Raw genomic sequence first — 19,783 nt, 5'->3', positions numbered from 1 at the left:
TAAAATGATCACCAGTTTCCCTTCTAGTTCCAAAATCAATTATTCTTCTGTATTTATATTTGGAATTTTTTTCCTGATGTCAAGCCTAAATCTCCTTTGTTGAGTTTTCAACCTATTTCATGAAGTCATAGAAGATGGGAGTTGATGTGACATAGGCTGTGTCTTTCCTATATTTCTCAAATATCTTGAGTCAGTGCTTCTATTCAATTAGAATTAATATTTTATGAACTTCCTTTTCTTATTTATAACTGCAGTCATATTTTAATCAACTTTCTTAAAATATAATTTATAGAGAATAAAATGTAGTCATTTTAACTATACTGTTCAATAAGTTTTGAAAAATGCACAACCTCCATCACCAGATAGGTATCACCAAAATAGGGGACACTTCCATCACCTCAAAATTCCCCCTCATCCTCTTTACTCTCACTCCCCATCACCCTGACTCAGGGTACCACTAACCTGCCTTCTGTCATTGTAGATTATTATTTTTTGTCTATTCTACCATTTCATTTAAAATATGGGACCCTAAGGTATGTGTAAATTGTCTGCCTACCACACCCATGGACTGTTCCAGCACAATTTGTTGAATTGCCTTGTCATCTTTGCTGAAGTCAAATGTTTATGTATGTGTGAACCTATTTCTGGTCTCTATTGAGCCCCATTAACCTATATATCTGTCTTACACCAACACCACAGCCCCTTGATTTCTGCAGCCTTACACAAATCTTGAAATTAGATAATGTAAGTTTCCAACTTTGTTCTTTTCTTTCAAAAACATTTTGGCTATTCTAGGACCTTTACATTTTAGAGGGAAACCATCAACTTCTATGAAAAGCCCTACTGTTTTTTATCAGCTTTGATGAATATAATTTGATTTCCATAAAATTTACTCATAAGTACAAAATTTGAAGAATTTTAGTAACTTACAGAATTGTGCAACCATCACCACAATTCAACCGCAGAACATTCCCACCATCCCGAAAAGATCCCTAATGTATGTTTGCGGTAACTCCCCTTTCTCACCCTCCAGCCCTAGGCAACAACTAATCTACCTTCTGTCTCTATAGATTTGCCTTTTAGAGACATTTTTGGTAAATAGAATTGTATAATATAGCATCTCTTTTTGTCTGGCTTCTTTCATTTGGCATGTTTTTGAGGTTCTATCGTGTAGCACATATCAGTACTTTGTAACTCTTTGTAATACTAGTGCCAAATAGAATTCCATTGTAAGAATAGACCCCATTTGTTTATGCATTCACTAAGTGGTGGACATTTGATTGTTTCTACTTAGGGGTTACTGTAAATGATAATGCAATGAACATTCATATACAAGTGTTTGCATGGATATGCTTTCATTTCTCTTTGTGTTTAACTATTTGAGGATCTACCAAACTATTTTTTTAAGGCTGTATGATTTTACATTTCCACCAGCAGTGTATGAGTCTAAATTCTGGTCACCCAATTCCAACGTGCGGAGTGGGGTGGCTTCCCCACCCCACCAAGCAATTCTCAGACACCACCTGGCTGTCCTACAGTTCAACTCAACTTTGACACTATCTACCTAGTATCAGATCCCACGGGTTAATTCCTACAAGACTGCCCTCACTACCCTTCACCACCCCACCCCCACCCCAAACACACATACTTCAGATGCCAATTGCAAGTCCAGGTTGTCACCTGGGCTTCTGACTGAATGACTATAAATCAGAGGTTCCTACAACCCCCACCCCCAGGTTCAATTAATTTACTGGTTCATTACAAAAGGCTATAATGGGAACAGTCAAATGGAAGAGATACCTAGGGCAAATTTGGAGAAAGGGCGTAGAGCTTCCCTGCCCTCTCTGTGCGAGCCACTCATGGAATCTCCAAGAGTTCACCAACTCAGAAGCTCTCTGAACCCTGTCCTATTGGTTTTGATGGAGGCTTTATAACACAGGCATGATTGATTAAATTAAAAGTCATTGGTGATTGAACTCAATTGCCAGCCACTCTTCACTCCTCAGATGTCATATTGATTATCACATGGTTGTCACCTGGTTGGTTCTACTGGCAACCAGCCTCCATCTATAGGTGGGGTCCAAAGCTCACACCTTATTCACATAACAAAAGACACCTTTCCTGTTCTCCTTACTTAGAAAATCCAAAGGATTTTAGGAACTCTGTCAGAAACAGGAAGAAAACCAAATATAGTATATATTTTTCTTATTATAAATCACAATATGACGAGGGTTCCAGTTTTTCCATAATCTCACAAATCTTTGTTGTTTGTCCTTTTTTTATAGTGTCATCCTGGTGTGTGTGGGTGGGTATCTTGTAGTTTTAATTTGCATTTTCCTAATGGCCAATAATCTTGAGCATCTTTTTTTATTTGCTTATTAGTTATTTTTATATCTACATTGGTAACATATCTACAAAAATCTTTTGCTTTTTTTTTTGGCTGGTTTTTAAATTGGGTTATTTGTCTTTGACTTTTGTAATAGTTCTTTATATATTCTGGGTATAAGTCCTTTATCAGATACATGATTTACATACATTTTCTCTCAGTCTGTGGCTCCTTTTACTTTCTTTTTTTTTTTTTACTTTTACTTTCTTAATGGTGTCTTTTGAAGCACAAACACTTTTAATTTTGCTGAAGTTCAAGTAATCAATTTTTTCAGTTAATTCTTGTGTAGGACATGAGGCAAGTCTAAATCCATGTTCCCATATATGGACACCAAATTGTCTCATACCCATTTGTTGAAGACAATCTTTTCCCTTCATTGAATTTCTTTGGCACCTTTCTCTAAAATTGGCCATAAATGTACTAATTTATTTCCAGACTCTCAGTTTTACTCTATTGATATATTTATATCCTTAGGAGTAAACTTACTAAAAAGCTAAACTTGTAATCAAGATGGTAAGTTTTAAAATCAAGAATTCCTCCAATTTTGTTCTTCCTCAAAAAAAATAGGGATTTTCTATATGTTTTCTGTTATTGATTACTAATTATATTGTCAGATTTTTTTTTCTTTCCATCAAAGAGGCAGAATACAGTGTAAAAATTAAGAGTGGCCTTAAGGCAAAAGGTCTGGATCTACCTTTGACCAAAGGCGGAGAAGAAACATCTCTCTTGTGGTCCAAACCACCTGGCAGTAAGAATGGCATGTTGAACTAGGTTAGTCCATGTCTACAAGCTACAGAAATGACATTTAAGAGAAGAATACAGGTCATTTCAGATAAGTGTGCTCTAAAATGGTCCTGAAAATTGGACCCTTACAAATTTGATTCTCCTACAGTCGTTTCTTGATTCCTCAACATTAAGGAGGTTAAAAGAACGAAAGTTGATGGTAGTCTACTCTTCTGTGTACTTACACATACTGCTTAGAACAGAACTAATGCTAGCACCCCCAGGATTTCCGTCTTGTTTGCCAAGCATCCAGTAACTAAAGCTTTGATTTCATTGGGGGGCTTCTACAGGAAAGGCGGTGGCCCTCGGGAGGGAAGCTGTGCTGAGCACATTTATGTAGAAGAGCAGGCCAGAGACTAAAGAGGAGTGTCAAGCTCCTGAAGTCACAGAATGTGAAGGACTTGAAAATGCACCACTTGCAGGGAAGGAAAGTATACTTTCTATGACTTAAATCCCTTCATGATTTGCTTTCTGGCCCCTAATATAATCTATCTTGGTAAATGTACCATGTGTCATTGAAAATTATAGGTATTCTGCTATTTTGGGGATGGATAGGTTTATAAATGTCAACTAAATCAGGTTGGTTGACAATATTGTTCAGGTCTTCTCTAGCCTTACTGATTTTAAGTCTACTTGTTCTATGAATTGTTTAGAGAGGGTATTGAAATTCCTGAATGTAATTATGGATTTGTCTACTTTTCTTTGTAGTTCTATCCATTTTTGTTTCATGTTTTCTAATATTCTAATTTCAGGCACATAATTACTTAAGATTGTTATGTTCTCTTAATTAGTTGCTCCTTTTCCATTATGAAATGAACTTCTTTATTGTTTATGCTATTCTTTGATCTGAAATTTATTTTTTCTAGTATCAATATAGACATTCTAGCTTTATTTTGATTTATTTTTAATGTATTTGTATCTTTATATTTACAGTGGTTTTTGTGCGAGCAGTATATAGTAAGTCATGCTTTTTTTTTTAATCCAATATGACAATTTCTACCTGGTAATTGACATTTTTAGACTATTTGCATTTAACGTGATTATTGACACAGGTTTAAATCTAATATATTTCTATTTGTTTTCTTTGCTCTCTTTTTCTTTTTTCTACCTTCCTTTGGGTTAACTGAGTGTTTTTTATGATGTCATCTAACTCATTTGTTAACTTGTTAGCTATAACTCTGATTTTTTTTTTTTTAGTGGTTGCTTTAGGGTTTATAGAGTACATTTTTAACTTAACATACTCTGCTACCTTCAAGTGATATTATACCACTTTATTTACAGCATAAGAATCTCACAACGTTTCTCTCCTCCTAGACTTTCTGCTATGGTTGTCATACATTTTATTTCTACATATATTATAAACTATACACTACATTGTTTTTACTTATGTTTAATCAGTCAATTATCTTCTAAAGAGATTTAAATAATAAGCTTTAAAAATCTTATATGTTTACCAATATACTTACCATTTCTGGTGCTCTTCATTTATGTAGATCTATACTTCCATAGGATATCATTTTTCTTCTCCCAAAAGGACTTCCTTTAATGTTTTTTGTAGTATGGGTCTGCTAGCGATAAATTTTTCAGCTTTTCTTGGCTGAAATTGATGTTATTTTGCCTTTTAAAAAAAAGATATTTTGCTGACTTTTGAACTCTAGGTTCATCGAGTTTTCTTTCAGTATTTTAAAGACGTTGGTTCACTGTCTTCTCATTTGCAATCTTTTCTACAAAGAAATCTGCAGTCATCCTTACCTTTGTTTCTCTGTACATGTTTTTTCTTTTAGCTGCTTTAAAGATTTTCTGTTTGCCACTGTTTTTCAGTAATTTGATTATGATTGCCTTGTAGTTTTCTTTATATTGGGGTTTATTGAGCTGCTTAAGTTTATGACTTTATAGCTTTCCTAAAATTAGGATAAATTTCAGTGATTATTTTCTCAAACATTTTTTCTGTCCCTTCCCTCCATCCAATTACACATATATTAGGTTGCTTGAATGATACTGGTTTTGGGGTTTTTTTAAACTATTTTCTTTCTCTGTGATTTGTTTTGGATAGCTTCCATTGTTGTATCTTCAATTTTACTAATCTTTTCTTCTGCAATGTCTAACCTATCATTAATCTTATCCAGTGTATTTTTATTATTATTTTTTTTATTTCAGGCATTGTGGTTTTCACCTCTCAAAGTTTAATTTGGGTATTTTAAATATAATCTGTGTCTCTGCTTAACATAATTGATAGTCCCTCTAATTTTCTAAAGATATAAAATGCAATTACAAAAACTGTTTTAATATCTTTGTCTGATGATTCTAACATCTGTGTCAGTTTGGGGTTGATTTCTACTTTAAAATTTTTCTACTTATTATGACTCCTATTGTCCTGCTTATTTGTATGACTAGTAATTTTTTATTGTATTTTAGATATTTGTGTTTTTCCCTGTTGTGATTTGGATGTTTTTGTGTTTTTATAAATATTCTTGAGCTTTTACCTGCAATGACTGTAAGTTGCTTGAAAACAGATTGATTCTTTTTAGGTTTTCCTTTTAATATTTGTTGGAAGGGACCATAGCAGCATTTGTTCTGAGAATAATTATTCCCTACCTTTAAAGTAAGACTCTTCTGGGCCGGCCGAGTGGCTCAGTTGGTTAAGAGCTCGCTCAAGAGTTTGAGCTCTGAGCAACAGTGGTTCGATGCCCGGCCTGAGCTGAGCAGCCGCTAAGCTGCCAATAGGTAGCAGGATGGCTCAGCTAAAAAAAAAAAAAAAATGATTAAAGTAAGACCCTTCTAAGTACTCAAACCCATGTCTTGTGAATTACTGTACTTTTCAGAATGTCTGTTGGGAACAGACACTGTTTCTAGTACTTTGTGAGTACTGTTCTCTCTAATCATTTAGATAGCTCTTTCCCCAGGCTCAGGTAACTCACACATGTGCTAGTCAGGACTCGACTGACCTCTCCAGGGGGTTGTCCCCCTGCATATCTCTGAGTTCTCTCTCTGTACAGCTCTCTCTTTTCTGGTACTCTGCCCTGAAAACTGTTTCCTTTAGTCTCTCTCAGTCAGCTTCATCCTCAATTCAAGCTGTTTACCAGGCTCCACTTAGGTTTCTCTTTCCTGTGTCATGTCTGAAAACTCTTAAAACACGAAGCTGGGGGCAGTCATAGGATTCACCTTCTTAATTTCTCATTTTTCAGGGATCACTGTCTTTTGTTGTCTGGCGTCTAATGTCTTGAAAACTTGTTTGATATATCTTTTGCAGTTGTGTAGTCATTTCACACAGGGGGCTAAATCTAGTTCCTGTTATTACATCTTGGAGAGAAGTGGAAATCTTACAAGTTGGGGGAAGAGGGTCCAGAGCTTCACTCTAGGGCCTCTGTATTGCTATTACTAAGATATAACTCTTCTGGCTCCTCTACTGATTGCCCTTTACTGAGAAAACCTAGTTCTGTCCACTCTGACCAGTCTGAACACAAACAGCCCTGTGTGAGTTCTGGAAAGTGTTCAACGTACAGCTCCCTCGCAGTGCTTTCCCTGGTCCTGTAGTATTTTACCTTATACTGGTGTGGCTTAGTATTCAACAATTGATTTATAATTAAATGTTTATGGATTTCTAGAGCTTTCTCTCTACATACGCCCTCTTCTTTGGTACTCCACCCTACAAAATCTGGCTGCCTCAGCCTCCCCAAGCTCTGATCTCTGTATTCTCAACTCACTGTCACCTCTGGGCTCCACTTGGGTTGTCCCTTCCCGCTGTGGTCTGGAAAGCACCTCCAGGCAGAAAGAAACTGTGATCATGATGTCCATTTCACTTGTTTCCTTTCTTTCAGGGATTATAGTCCTGCCTGTTACCCAGTGTCTAAAAACAATTATATCATATATTTTGTCCAGTTTTCTTGTTGCTTCTTATTGGAGTGCAAGTCCAGTAGAAGCTTGTCCAACATGATGGAAGCAGACATCACAATGTAACTATTTTTTTTAATGACAAAATGCAAATCACAATATCGAAAGTGTTATTTTCTTTCAAGTTAATATGCCTTAACCCCACCAAAATTCTGACACCCCTTAACAGAGCGCTTGGCCTTTCTTTGAGAATCACTTGTCTAGTGAAATCCATAGATTCAAAGCCTTTAATTCAACAACACTTATTCAAACATTTCATAAACCTTATATTGTGGCAGGCACTGTGCTAGGTTCTGAACATGCAGAAATGTATAAGACACCATTGCTGCCTCCAGGATTTCACTATCAGAGTGATAACCTAACCAGGTTCTTATAACCTGGTAAGGGCAGTGATAGAGATACTTGCAAAACATTAATGAGGGGGGAGGGGAGACAGGGACACCAGATCAGCTTAGAGACAGGTGGAAGGTTGTCAGGGATTGCTTCCGGAGGTGACATTTAAGCTGAGTTTTTTAAGATGGGAAGCAATTCACCAAACAAAGAGAAGACAGTTAAAGCAAAGGCATAAAGGCAGAAGCAGCACAAAGTATGCCTGAGAACAACGGGCCATGTGAGGTTGCTGAAGCAAAAATTCCCAGAGAGGGAGAGGCAGAGGATGGAGTTGGAGAGGCCAGCAGAGGTCAGGACATGGAGGGCCTGTCATGCCACACTGGGGAACCTGCCATTAGGGCTGAGTCTTTTACATAACTCTGCATGGTGGCTGGCAGGGTGCATGACTGCCTCAGCACGCAGTAGGTATTATTAGATGATGATCATGAAAGGCAAATCTGAGAAACCGCAAAACTCTGAGCAGAGCCAAAATCCCTTATGTTGTGAGCCTCCAGAAAGTTATCTGACTCCTCTGCCCCTTTGCAAATTCAGCTGAGATGTGTGGCCATGGTGGCCAGCCAACCATGAGGTGCTGTCTTCTTGGCAGGGTTACTCTAGGCTTGTCTAGAAGGCTGGAGAACAGTAGGGAGAGAGTGTGGGAAGAAGAGAGAGGGAGTGACACCGAGAGAGAAGAAAGACAGAGCTGGGGGATAGAAAGTCACACTGAGACAGCAAGATGGAGGCTTGGACTGAAGAAACAGATCACGAAGAACTTTAACCCAAGAATATGATTTCTGGGGTGGAGAGGAGACTGTGGCCTCCTCCCAGCAGATTCTACAAAACCCTGGACAACCAGGCCACAAAGCTGATTGCCCGAGGCCTCTCTTCCTCCCCAGGGGAAGGGCTGCTGGGAATGGAGCAGGGTCTGAACTTTTGCCAGGATTCAGACATATCCAGATAACTGACTGGCTGCCCCAACAGAAGTCTATCTGCCTGAAAGTAGAGGAGCTCCTGAGACGGAATACATCCAATCTGATGACCTTGACCCATAGCAAAGATTTAGTCCTCTATGGGCAAAGAGTCTGAAAATAAAATCCAAATGAGTACATCGCCAGGGCACAAGTAATACCAGTCAGACATTCCTTTACAAGCATCACTATGAGGAAGGGGACTAAGGACATAAAGCAGCTTTGGCTCCTCGAGGTACTCAGGTCCTTAGCTATCATGGAAAATGTAATAGAGTAGTCCCCCCTTATCCATGGGGGTACATTTCAAGATCCCAGTGGATGCCTAAAACCGCAGATAGCACCAAACCCTAATTCACATCTTCAGCTCTGCTGGAAATGTGGAAGCAGCTTCTTCAGCAACAGGTGCAGCCTCTCCAGTAACTTTTATATTTTTCAGTCCAAACCTATTCCGGAATCTGTGTAACTATCCCTTACTTGCAATAAATGGCTGGTGCAACTCATTTCAGGGTACCCCTTGCTGAAGTTTTCTTTTAGGCTCCATGCTTTCTGGTTAAACATGCAGCTGTCAATCAAACACATTTTCTGTTCATGTCTTTCACCCACAATTTTTCTCCTTTTTTACCCTACCTTAGCATATATTATGCACTGTGGCCATAATTTTTGCAGTTTGAGGTGTTACAGCAAAACTATCATGAATTTCTTTTTCCTTCTTCACAATTTCATGGATAGAAGATTTGTTTTTATCATAGATCTTTGCAACCTCAGCATACCATTTTTTTTCTTTCCTTATTAAATGGAGAACTTTTGCCTTTTCACCTTAAGGAAGCTCTTTGTGGCTTCTCTTTGACATATCTGAATTGCCAGCCTTACTACTCTCGAACTTTGGGGCCATTATTAAGTAAAACAAGGGTGACTTAAACACAGGCACTGTGACACCATGACAGTCGATGTGATCACTGAGATGGCTGCTAGGTGAGTGAGGTGTGGGGAGCATCTGGACAACAGAGATGGCGTGGATGGCATGAGATGTCATCACACTACTCAGAATGGTGTGCGCATGTGCAATTTAAAACTTATATATTGTTTACTTCTGGAATTTTCCAGTTAATATTTTTGGACCACAATTGACCATGGGTAACTGAAATCACAGAAAGTGAAAGTGCAAATGAGGGGTGACTATACGCCTCACCTGCCCATCAGGAGGTGGAAGACTGATGGGCAGCGTGGTCCACACAGAGTCACTGCAATGGTCCCAGGCAGGAGCAGTCACGTGCTCACCAACACAAGTGAGACGTGCTCAGGACCTTCAGAAACAGCGTGGGGGCAATTTATCATGGGGCAAATGTCCGCATGAGCTGGTAGAGGCAAGAACTAAGGAAAATTGGATCATTACTGCTAATGGGTCCCCACTTACAAGTATGTGGGTGAGACATGGGAAAAGCTGAGCTCCACTAGGACGGTGCAAAATGTAGATTCCTCCAAGGACCAGCTAGCAAGATGATACCTGGCTCCTCACTGCAGAAGTCCAACCTGGAGACCCTTGATTCTACTAGAAACGTCATCTCTTCAATCTCCCCACTTATAGCATGTTTCATGACACCTAAATGCCCCTCTTTGCTCGGCCCTAGGGCACAGGTTCTTCCTGGTCCCCCTGTTCTGCACACACCCGTCTCCTATTTGTCGAGTTCTCTGAGCAAACTCTACCACTAAATACCTGTTGTAGGTGCACAGGTGCCTGTCTGCACAAGAGGGAAGGAGAGACTAAGGGAGACAGGCAGCCAGGCCTCTGGGCCACGGTAGCTCAAAAAAGACCAAGACAAAAGACAGACACTAAACACAATAGCTATTTTATTTTCTACCTTATATTGGGTTGTTGGAAAAGTCATGACGTATTTTGTCTGTTTTTCAAAGATCATTCATTTATATAAAAACAAAGATCAATCAATGATATATTGCCCATTTTGTTTGATAACCTTTTGCCATCCTTCAGTGAGCTTCATAATTCCTCGTTCATAGAAGGACCTGTCATTATTTGCGAAAAACTGAACAAGGTGCTGATTTACAACCTCATCTGAATTGAACGTTGTACCATACAAGGAGTTTCGAAGACAGCGAAATAAGTGGAAGTCTGATGGCACAAGGTCAGGCGAGTATAGTGGGTGTGGCAACACATCCCATCCAAACTCCAATCATTTTTGTCAGGTGATCAAACGTGTGTGGTCTCACATTGTCACGATGGAACACAACTTCTTTACAACTAACAAGCTCTGGACATTTCTGGATGATGGATTCGGTCAAACTGTCCAATTGCTGACAATACACATTCAAATTGATTGTTTGGTTCTTTTGTAGGAGCTTGGAAAACATGACACTTTTAAAATCCCACCACACTGAGAGCATAACCTTTCTCTGATGAATGTCTGCTTTCGATGTTGTTTGAGGCGAATCATCACGTCGGGACCAAGACCGTTTGCACACCACATCGTTGTTAACAATCCACTTCTCATCAGCAGTTATCAGTCACTTCAAAAAAGGATCGTTTTCCTCACGTTTAATGAGTGTATTGCAGATGTTTCTATGCTGTCAAGTGGAACTTCTTTGAGTTCATGTGGAACTCAAATATCGAGCTTACTTATGTATCCCAGCTTCTTCTTCAGGTGGTCGTGAATGCTTGAATGATGGACGTTCAATGTTTCTGCAATCTCTCATGTCATGTAACGTGGGCTTGACTCGATTAATGCCTTTATTTTGTCATCATCAACCTCGGTGGGCCTCCCTGACCGAGGAGCATCGTTGAGATTAAAATCACCAGCACGGAAGAATTTCATGAACCATCGTTGGCACTGATGTTCTTTGTGTGTGTGTGTGTGTGTGTGTGTGTGTGTGTGTGTGTGTGTGTGTGTTTAGCTGAGCCATCCTGTCACCTGTGGGCAGCTCAGCGGCAGCTCAGCTTGGGCCGGGAATCAAACCAGCAACCCTGTTTCTCAGAGCTCACACGACCAACTGAGCCACTTGACCTGCCTGGCACTGACATTCTTGTAGAGCACGGTCACCATAAACTTTATGCAACTTTTCACAAGCTTGACACACGTTCTTCCCTTTATGGAAGTAAAACAGTAAAATATGGCAAAAATGCACAGTTTGGTCTTCCATCTTCAACTTGTTGTAAAATCTCCAAAACTCAACCAAATCGTTCAATTTTTTTTGAGAATGGAGCTAGAACTGTCAGCTGTCAAATGACATAGGAATAACATAGCTGCAAATGACTCTAGTACTTCCAAAAATGAACTAGTGTCATCTGTTGCAAACATGTGTCATGACTTTTCCGGCAACTCAATATTTTCTGTATTTTCCAAATCATCTATAGAAAAAGGCAAATCTGATTTTTGCAAAATCAAATGTGAAAAGTACAACTACACACAGCTTTTCATAATCCATGAGCTTCCTGTGCTTTCCGTTATGGTCACTCCTGAGGTGTGTGACCTTTATTATGTAATAAACAAGGATCACAGAAGGCAAGCCACCTGGCTGCAACAGAAGGAGTTCCACATGTGGTAGAAGTTGACCAATCTAGGGCCAGCCAAGTGGTGCATTGGTTAAGAGCTGCCTTGGTACGCCAGAGGGCCCCGGTTCGGATCCCACATATGAGGGCCAGTGACACTGCCCTCTACAGCTCAGATGCTGAACAACAGCTCAACCTGGAGCTGGGCTGCCATGAGTCGCCGGCGACGGTATAGGCTGCCGCCCCTGCTGCTGTGGGTTGCCATGGGCTACTGTGTGTAGCCAGCAGCCAGAGTGAGCAGCCAGCAGCCGCTGTGAGCGGCCATCCAGAAGCTGGCGACTGATCTGCCTCGCCTGGGAAGAGCGCAATGATCGTGCCAACTTGGGCCAGTGAAGCAATGTCCTCCACAACTAGACTGAAGAACAAAAGGACAGCAACTTGTCTATTCCTTTTCCCCCGATTCCCCAGCGCTGTTCCCATCCTTCAATTCCCCAATAAAAAAACTTAAAAAAAAAAGAAGTTGACCAATCTAGATTGCATGGCACCCCACTCGGGGACAAGGACCTCGTCATGGACAGAAACAAACATTAACATTTTTCCCACTCACTTCCGCTAACTCTTGGCTCATCCAGAAACAGTGATTGACAACCCCAAAGGCTGCTGGGCAACTATTTGAAACAGGGGTCCACAGAGAGGCCTCCACCTGTTACTCTTTTCTTTATCACTTCACATCCATAGGGGTCCCTAAGCCCCAAGAGAAGGGTCAAGTGCAAACCTGGTAAACCAAGAAGCCTTAGCAGTTGTCAACTTAATTAGCCTTCAGGAAAAATATATGGATATACCAGCACAGTGGGGTTGCTATAGAGACAGGCCCAGGAGGCGCATTTAGAACAGGGCCTCATCACATCACCTGATAAAAATAAGACCCAGGCTTTTTAATAGAATGAATTACTTAAGTTTTATATTTAACAGGGGACGATACCAAGGCTATTACTGGTTTTCAGAATATTTTAGGAATCTGAGCTGCCTGCTTCTGCATATGTTAACAGCCATCACAACATATGCTCTGGTGACGGGCAGTTAAAAACTGGAAGCCCGTGAGTCCCTCCCACTCCTTGAGATGAGAGAGGGTCCTTCTCACTTTGGGTTTGTTTTCCTTTAGTTGGGTAAGAGATTTTCAACATGTTTCAGAGAAAAGACTTGGGGGAAAAACTGGCGAGGAGTTATGTTGTGCTATGTACCAGGCCCTTTGCATACATTATTGCTAATCCTTATAATGACCCTATGAAGTAATGATCTCATTTTGCAGATGTAAAAACTGAGGCTCAGAGAGGCTCAACATTTCCCCAAGGTCACACAGCTAATAAGTAGTAGGGTTGGAATTCAAATCCAGATGTCCCCCATTCCAAAGCCCATTGCTTTATAAGACACCAACCACAATCTCTGCACAGAGAAGAATCTGGGAGGAGGTGAATCTAGAGATTTACCATTTTTATTGATATGTAGCATGGACCCAGTTACACTTTAATCTCTCCTCTAAGAAGGTCCCAAAGTGGATGGGTTCCAAGAAGAATTCCACAGAGATTTTGACGTCTGCTGATGAGCAACTCTCCAATTATCCAAGGCAAGTGTTAATTTCAAACTAACTTCTCCTGACCATCTAACATGCTCTGGGATGCCTCTTCCCTAAATCAGTCCAGCAAACAATTCATACAAGGTTCCAAAGTGAACATCATTGATAGAGTGTCTCCACTGCTCTTGCATATGAGTACATGAAAGCTTAAATATATGCAATCAAGCTAGAAATCCAAAACGAAGGTCTTTTTTTTTGTTTTTTGACAATTCTGTCTTTGCTTTATTCATGACTCTCCTACTCTACATAGAGATTCTTTCTTTCTTTCTTTCTTTCTTTCTTTCTTTCTTTCGTTCTTTTTCTTACTTTCTTTCTTTCTTTCTTTCTTCTTTCTTTCTTTCTTTTACCAATTTTCCAACAGGTCCTACGTGATAGACTCAATCTGTGCCCACAAGGTGCCAGTCTTTTCTTGTTGTGGGAATGGTAAGGCTGGGCATAAGGCAATGGAGGTGACAGGGAGGGGAGAGATGGTCAGAAGCTGGGGGTTCACTGGTAAAGGTGATACTAAGCAGGGGTACACACCCTGCTGCCCACTCAGTTTACCAGCTGATAGCAATGACAGAAGATGTCTAGGCTCCAGGGGATCTGAGAGGGAGAAACTAGAATGTGTGGCTTGACAGAAATTCACACCAAAGCACCACTCCAAATGAACTAGACAAAGAGGCAGAAGTCAGAGATTGGAAGCTGAGATCCAGGCCAAAGTGGGAGACTCAGAATCCGAAAGAAGGGAGTGGGGTCTTGAGCAGTGGGACACATCCTAGGACCTTTCCCCAAGCTGCCTGCAGCCTCCAGCCTGTGTGTGGGTTAATCATGCTGTGCTATTGACATAATTCTATGATTCTATGATAGACTCTTGGCATGTAATGAGCTCAGTAGACTCTCGGGGCCAGGCTGTAAATCTAATTTCTACTAACAGGCAATCATACAGAGGTTAAAAGGTTGGACTCAAGCTGACTTTGTAAGTTCTGGCTTTGCCACTTATTAGCTCTGGTAACTCAGGCAAGTCACTTAAGCTTTCTATGCCTCAGCTTTCTTGTCTGAAAAATGGGAATAATATTGGTGAGATGCAAAGGGTGAGCCCGGGTGGGAAAATGGCCCGTGGGCTATGCCAGGGGCCAGAGACAACTTCCGCCCCATTGGCGGTGCAGCGGGGGTGTGAATGCCATGGCCAGGACAGTGAGCAGAAGCCAGACCCTAGCTCTCTCTCCCCAATGACCCTAACGCTCCTTGAACAACTCCTCCACCCACCCAGTCTCTGTCCTGTCCTGCTAAAAGGGTCCAGACTTTCAGTGTATCCCGAGCCTCTCTGCTCTGAACTGTGAGCTCTTTCCATGAAATGATCTCTAGGGTAATTCATAGGCCTGGTCATCACCTGCCACCAAGCCTTCCCCTATCCCTGTCTTTACCCTTTGCCCTCTAAATAAAGAAGCCAGTGTTCTCGGGCCAAGAACTTCTGCCCAATTTGGGTCCTGGGTAGCTTCTCGCCTCCCTCTTCCCCTGGGCCCCCGGCCAAGTCCTCCCTCCCTCAGAGATGCTCACTTCATTCCTGCCTCATAGTTGGAATGACAGTGACTCCCAGAATCCCTGGGACATGGGGAGGGTGATGGGGGTCTGGGGAGGGAGCCAGCCCAGGAGCAGGTTAATGTTACAGCCCTGGATAAGTGAGCGGGGCCAGCTGACGTCAGGGTGATGATCAGTGGAGGGGAGGGCCGGGCTGCTGAACTATAAAGATAGGTCAAATCAAATATAATCAACTCAGGACAGAGCAAGCCGGCGAACTGGACAGCGTCCCCAAGCCATGGTCCCTACCAGCCGCGGCTCAGCCTGGGTCCCTCTGCTCCCGACCCAAGTGCCCGAAGCAGGCTTTGGTTTCATGTCAGCAGCCTTCATCTGCCTTCCAAAAATAAGCCCCTGCCGCCATGCCGAGGGGAGAAAAACAAGAAGGGCGGTATTTTTAGGGCCATTAATTCTGACCACGTGCCTGAGAGGCAAGGTGGATGGCCCTGGGACAGAGGCTGTTCATCACTATGTCCCGGGGAGCAGGACGTCTTCAGGGCACGCTGCAGGCTCTGGTCTTCCTGGGCGTCATAGTGGGCACTGTGGTGCCCTCACCTACGGGCACCCGCGCCAACAGCACACTGCTGGACTCAAGGGGCTGGGGCACCCTGCTGTCCAGGTCCCGAGCTGGGCTAGCTGGAGAGATTGCCGGGGTCAATTGGGAAAGTGGCTATTTGGTGGGGATCAAGCGGCAGCGGAGGCTCTACTGCAACGTGGGCATCGGCTTTCACCTTCAGGTGCCCCCCGACGGCCGGATCAGCGGGACCCACGAGGAGAACCCCTACAGTGAGTTCCAGTTGCAGCCAGTTGGGAAGCTGAGGGCTTGGGCTCAGGCAGGGCTAAAAGATGAAGGGGCCTTGCTCTGATGCATGGGGTCCCATGATGAAGGGGGGAGAAGTGGTTTTCCCCACTTGGATGCCCATAAGCGCCACCTTCCCCAGACTCACCTTGACCCTGTCCAGGCACAGGCTCAATATGCTGAGGCCCAAGCATCCCAGTGTGCTTGGCCATCACCCCACGGAGCCCTGTGGCACTAATGACTTCAGCATTACAGCCCATCCGTGGCCATAAAAGACCACTGGAAACCGTCATCCTGGGAAGCTGTAAGGCCAGGATGGGGAGAACAAGTGAGGATCCTTGGACCAAATGAGACACAAGCTTATTTTTATTTAGCTTCTCCCTTTGAGAAGGAAAGGCAAGTGGTTTGCAAAATTTCTGGCTGAAGCACATCCTTCTTTTTATTTCACCCTGCCCCCTCTGTCCCCAGACCTGTGTTCTACAAGTTGATGCGTTGCTGCATAGATGGGCTCTCCTATCCAAGAGGGAGTGGGGTCTGCAGGAGCCAGGCAAGCCATCATCCTCTATGTGGCTGCAGCGTTTGCAAGATTAAATGGGCTGAAATCCGTTGAAACATGGAGGGAGCATTTTTATAAAAACTAACCAGAATTTATTTTTGCTACCCGAGTCAAGTACTCCATGCAATTAAGTCAGTGACAGCCCAGATTCAAAGCTAATCTTTAGATACCTACGTGGCCACTGTGATCCCTAACTCTGATGTCACAACATTCCCTTGCAGAACTGGATTTTTGACAGTATAGTTCCAAGACTTGCCAAATCCAGCTGCTGGATCTCCTAAGATTAGAGCAGTCAGGAATGGAGGTGATGGAGGGTTTGACTTTCTAGGAGCAGGGCAATGGGCTCAGATATCCTTGCAAGGTTGTCTTTAGATTGATGCCTGGCCTGATTTGCACAAGCCTCAGGTATCACTGCCTCCGTTTCCTTGTCAGGCCTGCTGGAGATTTCCACAGTGGAGCGAGGTGTGGTGAGTCTCTTTGGAGTGAAAAGCGCCCTCTTCATTGCCATGAACAGTAAAGGAAGACTATACACGACGGTGAGTCCCTCAGGCTAGAGGAAGCTCCAGGCTGTACAAGGCCTGAAGTTACACAATGGAGAAAAGAGAGCACCATCCGGGGTACAGAAGTGAATGTGTATCTAGGATGAGAAGAGAAGGGGGCTGTGGAAGGAGCCTGTGCAGGTGAGGGGCCTTGGAGCTCAGGCTTTGTAAGCTTCACAGTGCATCGGGCTCTGCGTCGGACCATGGTTTTTCTGATCCTACCTGCCAGAGCCTCTGTAATTACACAGGAAACATAGCTCAGAGGGCTCCTGGGTCTGAGGGAAACCTGCATTTTGGCATTTAGCTGTCATCCAGGCTATGGTCAGGTGTGACTCCCTGACCTGGAGAGGCCCACACAAGTAAGCTTATCTCTCAGCCTGAGTGTGCCCTTTTCTATGACCCACCCTCAGGAGGCGTCCTGAGCCTGAGTGCAGCAGGAAGGATAAATGGAGGCTCTTTTCCTCACTGTCATTAGTGTGTGGAAATTTTAGTGTAAGGTATTGAGTCCTCTGATCCCTGATCCCATAGGCTGGAGAAGCATCCTCCCCATTAGACCCCCTTGGTGGGCACCAGGCCCACCCTTCCCCTTCCCCATCACAGATCACCCCTGCGAGGTTAACTTCGCCTACTTCTGGGCACACTTACCAAAATCTCTGACCCCCTCCATCCTGGGTCTCTCAGCCCATGATATGGCTTATTCCAAAATATGGACTAGGAAAGCATCCCTATGATGTTGAAGAAACTGAGAATTTTTGTGACAGAAATAAGAAGTCTAAAAAGGAAGATCTCTGAGCAATCAACAGGGCAGACCAGAGTTATTTACGGGGAGGGTGTGGAGGGTTGTTCTACCCCTCCTTGGAGACAGACTGAGGATCAGGAAGTGAACAGAGAGATCTGGGATTGGTGCCGGCTTCCGGGAAGAGTATCCCAACAGAGGAAGTCTGTTACATACCTGAGTGTGGTGCTCAGGTGGCCTCTGCCCTTGATCTTTAGCTCTAACACCTCTTAGTCAGGTGGTTTATGTGGAGATGGGTCAGGATTAATTTCTGTGGATCTCTGAAGTAAGACAAGCAGCTGGAGGGTAGGAGGGGCAGGAGCTGGACTGCGGGTCCCAGTCTGCACACCAAATGCACTTCCGCTGCGGGCCTTACATGCATTACCTGCAGAGAGCCCTCACCCAGGTCCCCATGCAGCCAGGACTGACAGGAGGCCTTGGAGACCTGTGTCCCAACTGAAAAGTGACGATGAAGATCAAATACGCCTCCCAGGGGAGCTGTGGGATAATGCTGGGAAAGCATTCCACAGGGCATCGGACAAACAGTAGGTGCTCAGTATGGGGGGCTGTTTATGTGGCCCAAGGAGGTTGAGGCACCCTGCCGGGAGGCTCTGCAGCTCTCTTTCCTAGAGCTGAGATTGTGGGAGGACACTTTCCCTTAGGTGGGTTTTCTTGGCACTAATTTTCTGACCCCGACCAGGGGTTGTCCCCTGCCCCCTGCACTCCCCTCCTCTGCCCCCCCCCAGAAGGATTCCCCTCCTCCCATGAGAAATCCCGTTTAGCTACAGTAGCAGCTGAGCTGATGGGAGATGAGGCAGCTCAGGGGGCTTAAAGGGAAATAGTGTGAATGAAATCATCACCCAGCAGGAGTCTTCCAGGCTCCAGGGATCAGTTGGCAATTGTTTTTTTAGACCGTGATAACGGGGCCAGAGGGCTGGCGAGGGAGGGGTGGAGGTGGTTGTGGAGCTTCTGGTGCTCAGCCACACAAAGCATCAGGTGCCCAGGCTTGGGGCATAGTCAGCCCCTCTGTACACAGGCTGCCTGGCCCTGGGCTCCAGGGCGGAGGCTGTCCCAATTCAGAGAGGGTGTTCCTGGGCCAAATGCTCCTGGGAGGGTGTGTGTGGTGGGGGAGGGAGGCGGCGGGCTTGTGAAGAGAGGAGGGTCTTCTCTCCCAAGTCCCCCTTCTTCCTGGACTCTGCTCGTCAGTGAGCCCTGCTTGCCCCCTTTGCAGTCCTAAGAGTGAAGGCCAGGGGTGTCCCCTGCCTTAGGAGCCAGCCTCCACTTCAGAGGTGGCTCCCTTCCTTCGGTTACTCTGAATGCTTACCCCCTTGCAGCCCGTTCTCTGATTGTTACATCTCACGTTCCCAGCTGCCTCCAGCTTCTCCTACCAGTACCACGGCTTACAGCGGGAAGTGGATACATTTACCCTGCATTTGTGCACTGTCCCTGCCTCACAGGCGAATCCTTTCTGGGTAAGGAGAAATACTAAGTAGTTTGTTTAGAAAGGTGGCCAGGAGAAGGGTTTCTGTAAATCTCCCTTCCAGGAGATTTACCTGCCGAAGAGGCCCTTGCATAGAGTCCCGCAGCTAACACCTCCATTACCCTTTCCAATCAGTGGGACCCAGGCATCATGCAGGCTGGTGAGAAGGAGCTCTTTGGGATGATTCACTTCACAGAGGGGGGTACTCACTCCACCAAAACCTAGGCTGGTCCTAGCTGCCTCCTGTCCCCTCCATCACCTTTGCAGAGTGATAAATCTCCCAAGCCAGAGAGGGTTTAATCTCCCCAGGCCCCCAGCTTTCAGGGCTGGGTCATCCTTGGGCAGGGCAAAGGTCATGTAACCTGGTGTCCCCAAGCCTGCTTGTGACTCAGAAACACCAGAGAAACTTAAAAAACCAACCAACAAACTGATTTTTGGATCCCCAGCCCCGCCCTCCTGGATAAGCATCTCTGAGGGAGGTCCCTGGAAATCTGTACTTTTAACAAGTTACCAAGGTGACGTGAACAACAGTCCTCCCACAGGTC

The 19,783-nt window shown here is 43.9% G+C and overlaps 1 protein-coding gene across 1 annotated transcript in view; it reads left to right on the top strand.

Moving 5' to 3' along the window:
- Window positions 1-15,485: 15,485 nt before the first annotated feature.
- Window positions 15,486-19,783, top strand: part of FGF6 (fibroblast growth factor 6) — a 10,873-nt gene continuing 6,575 nt past the window's right edge. The window contains exons 1-2 of the mRNA XM_019660977.1: window positions 15,486-15,875; window positions 16,877-16,980. Of these exons, the coding sequence (XP_019516522.1) occupies window positions 15,530-15,875; window positions 16,877-16,980 (450 nt within the window). The 5' untranslated portion in view covers window positions 15,486-15,529. The remainder of the gene's footprint in view (window positions 15,876-16,876; window positions 16,981-19,783) is intronic.

Source organism: Hipposideros armiger, unplaced genomic scaffold, assembly GCF_001890085.2.
Source record: "Hipposideros armiger isolate ML-2016 unplaced genomic scaffold, ASM189008v1 scaffold_332, whole genome shotgun sequence".
Classification (NCBI taxonomy): Eukaryota; Metazoa; Chordata; class Mammalia; order Chiroptera; family Hipposideridae; genus Hipposideros; species Hipposideros armiger.
The sequence above is the reverse complement of the archived record's forward strand: the minus strand, read 5'-3'. Positions and strand labels throughout refer to the sequence as shown.